Genomic DNA, 4,838 nt, shown 5'->3' on the forward strand with positions numbered 1-4,838 from the left:
AAATGATTGTGCATGGTGGGTAATGCGAAATTTGCTTGTACTCAAGCAATTCATTATGCAAAATTCATGGTATAAGTGGTGAGCTCCTAGCCAAATGAAGCGTTCCAAACTTAGATGTACAAGTTTTGCTTGCTTTCAAGCAAATGATTGTGCATGGTGGGTAATGCAAACTTTGCTTATACTCAAGCAATTCATTATGCAAAATTCATTCTATAAGTGGTGCAATGCCCTCCCCCCCTCTCTCTCTCCATGACAGAATCCTTAGTCTATCTATGGGTTGTAAAAAACAACCAAATAGAGGTGTATGCACGTTAGTCTATGATGGTGCAATAGCATATCGAGTTGGATCCTTTGTAAATATACCATTTGTCAATGATGGATGTATGTGTGCCAAAGGCAATGTAAGAAGAGGATGTGCATAGGGTAGATGTAATACCATCTCAAATACCATGAGCTGCATTCTAAACTTATGAACCATTACACAATAATGGATGGATGTACTTTTATGTGCCACTACATAGGCAACGTATGAAGAAAGGTCCACATATTATATATAACATGAACTCCGTGCTAGATAGGCAGACTATTATGTGCCACTACGGAGGAGTTGTAGGACTTGCTGTGCTGACTCGCTGGAGGAGGCGCCCTGCTGCCTGGAGGTGCCACAGGATTGGCCTGCTATGCTGATTGTTGTTGGAGGAGGCCCCCGCTATCGACTGTTGGAGGAGGCGCTTGATGTCGACTACTTAGAGCAGGGGAAGATTGCCAATTGCTTGGAGAGGCACACGCTGCTGCTGCTGCCAGCCTAGAGGAGGGGAAGATTGCAGATTGCTTGGAGGAGGTGCCGCAGGAACTAGCGCCCGCTACATGGAGGAGGGGAAGAGCGATGGAGTAGTTCGACTACTGGAGGAGGCACCCACAACCTGAGGAGGCACCTGCTGCTTGGAGGCATCATAGGATTGGCGAAGTTGCTTGGAGGAGGGGAAGAAAAATGGAGTAGTGGTCCAGTGGAAGGAGGGGGAGAGAGATCGTAGGAGTGGCGGGCGTTTGAATAAGGAGAGGGAGAGAGATGGAGGAGTTGAAGGAGTGGGAGATGGAGGGGGAGTCATCGCTCAGAGATGGAGGAGTGGAAGAACAAGTGAGAGATGGAGTTGAAGAAGAAGGGGTCGATGAAGGCCATGACTAGTAACTACCCCTTTTCAAAATTTGTCAAGATGAACACTCAAGGGACCATTTAATAAATTAAAATTTACTCAATTGACAGTCACACTAAATATTCTTGAAAGTTGAATCTTACACGTGACTCATAATTGCTAAGTCATGACTCATGACTCAAGATTTTTTATTATTTAATAATTTAAAATTATATATTAAATAAAATAATAATTAAAAAATATATTTATGATACATATTCAAATACGTATTAGGATTATAATATCAAGTAAAAAATTCTATACTTGATAAATTTGTTCATTTATTTATTGTTTCAAATATTATTTTATAAGCAAATAATTTTTGCTCTCTTTTTTATGAAATTCACTAAACCTTTTACCTATATTTGTAAAGATAGTTTTTATAAATTTGCAATTCATTTTACATTAAACCTCGGTTTTTCGTGAACATTGCACCAACCAATGAAGCATAAAGTTTGTTGTATTTTCGAAGCTATCATGCTATTATAACCAGGTTGGAGCACAAGGACGAAAGCCCATCCCGTATGGCAGTGTGCCCAAGGTGTGACGAGCCTGTTAGAATTGGAGTTTGGGGGAGGTTGCTAGCTTCGTAGGTTTGCTTTACACTCCGTATCTATTTGACTTGGCGTCAATGCTTCTTAAGGAACTGCTGCACTTTAAATTGAGCATGTACGATGTATCGCCATAGGAAGCTAGGGTCTGATAAGGGCGGCAGGGCCTTAGGCCTAGCCCTAGCCTCTAGGTAGTAAGTAGGGGGTGATGTGAATGTCTTTTTGGGGGGCAGCAGCCATTCTTTGCCACACGTGCACATTCAATATCTCATCTGTCACCTTCGATTCTCAAATATATTTCTGGCATCGACGCATAGTACAACACATTGATGATAAGGCATCATAAGGGGCTACAAAGTACTCACATAAAAAAATACCTCTTTTCTAAGAAGCGCCCCCCTTATATATATAACACGCTGAGCCTGGGTGTGGTTACGATATAGGAGGATCAGTCCCAAGGTTCCCTTCCGTCTTTCTCTCTCTTTTACACAAACGCTAAGGTTGCAGCAGTAGAGGGCGGATTTGCTGTTCTAGACACGAGCGAATATAGAGACCAGAGTTTCGCATGTATGGCCGGAGGCTTTTCGGATGAATTGGAAGGGGAGGGAAAGCTAAATGGGCAGCTGCAGGAGGCGGCCTGCAAGGGGGCGGGAGCGCTATTTGTAGAGGTGAATACTGCTCACTGTGTGTGTGCGTGTGTGTGTGTGTGTGTGTGATGCGGTGAGTCAACAGGTTCTCTCCTCCAAATGTAGTGCTGTCATTTTCTTAAGCCACAGTAGTAGTAAGGTGGGTGGATTAATAATGCAGATAGCGGAGGAGCTGCGAAAGCTAGGGAGGATAGCGGTTCCGGTGGCGGCGATGAATCTGGTGGTGTTTCTGAGGTTGATGGTGTCGGTACTGTGCCTGGGAAGGCTCGGGGGTCTGGAGCTGGCCGGCGGTGCCCTCTCCATCGGCTTCACCAACATAACGGGCTACTCGGTGCTATTCGGCCTGGCGTCGGGCATGGACCCCATCTGCGGCCAGGCCTTCGGCGCCCAGAACTGGGCTCACATCGGCCTCTGCCTCCAGCGCACCATCCTCCTCCTCCTCTGCGCCAGCCTCCCCATCAGCCTCCTATGGCTAAACCTGGGGCGCGTCCTGCTATTCCTGGGGCAGGACCCCAGCCTCACCGCCGTCGCCAGCCGGTATTGCCTCTTCTCCTTACCGGACCTGCTGGTAAACTGCGCCCTGCAGCCGCTGAGAGTCTACCTCCGCTCCCAGGGGATCACCGCCCCGATGATGTGGTGCTCCGCGCTGGCAGTGCTGCTGCACGTGCCGCTCAACGTGCTGCTGGTCTTCGTGCTGCGGCTGGGGGTCCCGGGCGTCGCCATGGCCGCCACGTGGACGAATCTCAACATGGTTCTGCTGCTGGTGGGGTATTTAAGGGTCTCGGGGGCGTACAAGCGTACGTGGAGCGGCTGGTCGCGCGCGGCGCTGCGGGAGTGGTGGCCGCTCTGGAAGCTCGCGCTCCCCAGCTGCTTCGGCATCTGCCTCGAATGGTGGTGGTATGAAATCCTCACGCTCATGGCGGGGTATTTGCCTAACCCTAGAGAGGCGGTGGCTAGCACGGCTATCCTCATACAAACCACCTCTCTCATGTACACCATCCCTCTGGCGCTAGGGGCTTCTGTATCGACCCGCATAGGCCACGAGCTCGGCGCTGGGCGGCCGAACAAGGCCCGCCTCGCCGCCTGGGTTTCCCTCGCCGTGGGCGCCCTCGTGGCCCTCCTCCATCTGACGTGGACCACCGCCTTCCGGCGCCAGTGGGGCCGCCTCTTCACCCACGACGCTCGTGTGCTCGCCGTTACCGCTGCAGTCATGCCTCTCGTTGGCCTCTGCGAGCTGGGCAACTGCCCGCAGACCGCGGGCTGCGGCGTCCTACGCGGCAGCGCGCGCCCCTCCGCGGCCGCCGCCATCAACCTCGGCTCCTTCTACCTGGTTGGGACGCCCGTTGCCGTGGCGCTGGCCTTCGCCCTACACGTCGGATTCCCGGGCCTGTGGTTTGGCCTGCTGGCGGCCCAGGCCGCCTGTGCGGCCTCCGTGCTTTATGTCGTGGCGGGCACGGATTGGCCGGAGCAGGCGCGGCTCGCCGCCGCATCCGCCGCGCGCGCCGTCGAGGCGGTGGCAGGGGTGGACGTGGAATTCGCCCTCATTGGCCAGCGCGAGGATCATGAAGGAGCCGACGTGGAGGCTGACGTGGAGCGTACCAAGCTGCTGAATGGGGCCAACGCGAAGGCAGCCTATTGAAGGAGAGAGGCGCGCCCAAATGTGGACCGCCGTTTTTTGGGGTTTTGGGCGGCGCAGGCAAGTGGGCTACCCATCATCGATGAGGCGGCGGGGCCCAAAAAATAGCGACCCAACTAAGTCAGAAACCCTGTTTTGCTTCAAGCGTCCCCAAAAGATAATGGTATTGGGAGGGTGGGGCAATCATTGTGCGGGCTGCGGCAACTCAGATATAACCATATTGTATTGTTTAAATGATTTTTTGGGGGGATGCCCGAGGGGCTCCGATTCTGCATCATCATGGATTTGATATTTGGTCTGTGCGTGTTCACGAATCCCATGATTAGAACTTGGATGTGCGGCTATGCATGTCTTGACTCTTGACATGACCGAAGGTGGTCCACTAGGGACCATATACGCCACATAGCACAGAGACTATAATACCTATCGACATTTTGAGAGAGAGAGAGAGAGAGTGTGTGTGTGTGTGTGTGTGTGGTCTTTAGTGGATGCGATGTGCCTCGAAAGGCTGCCTTTCCTGGGGAATTTGGGACCAGGTTTTATAAAAGCGGGTGGCATCTTTGCCCTCCCTTTTTTTTCCTTTCTTTTCTGGTTCGTCGGGCGCCTTCCCGATCCAGAAGAATGTTGTTGAAGTGCGTGATAAATACATGTGTCTTGGAAGTGCGTGATAACACAATCTTTCTCCCATCAGTTTCCACTACCAAGCCTCGGGGTCCTGCCACGTCACCATTCACTTCTCAATTGGGCGCTCTCTCTCTCTCTCTCTCTCTCTCTCTCTGTGGATGTGGATGTGGATGTGGATGTGACTGTT

General features: G+C 51.4%; 1 protein-coding gene across 1 annotated transcript; it reads left to right on the plus strand.

The window, feature by feature from the left end:
• The first annotated feature begins 2,151 nt into the window (after window positions 1–2,151).
• Window positions 2,152–4,304, plus strand: LOC148015545 (protein DETOXIFICATION 54-like). Its single transcript, XM_087665611.1, has 2 exons — window positions 2,152–2,412; window positions 2,552–4,304. The coding sequence occupies exons 1-2, from the start codon at window positions 2,314–2,316 to the stop codon at window positions 4,028–4,030; spliced, it is 1,578 nt and encodes a 525-aa protein (XP_087521737.1). The 5' UTR covers window positions 2,152–2,313; the 3' UTR covers window positions 4,031–4,304.
• Window positions 4,305–4,838: the final 534 nt, after the last annotated feature.

This window comes from Lygodium microphyllum, chromosome 24, assembly GCF_053477565.2.
Source record: "Lygodium microphyllum isolate KBCC chromosome 24, Lygodium_microphyllum_v1.1.10, whole genome shotgun sequence".
NCBI classification, from domain to species: Eukaryota; Viridiplantae; Streptophyta; class Polypodiopsida; order Schizaeales; family Lygodiaceae; genus Lygodium; species Lygodium microphyllum.

Excerpts from the sequence above, each read along its gene's own strand:
- LOC148015545 (XM_087665611.1), top strand. The coding sequence starts at position 2,314 with ATGGCCGGAGGCTTTTCGGATGAATTGGAAGGGGAGGGAAAGCTAAAT. Across the intron at positions 2,413-2,551 it reads CGGGAGCGCTATTTGTAGAG|ATAGCGGAGGAGCTGCGAAA; the intron begins GTGAATACTGCT and ends TTAATAATGCAG.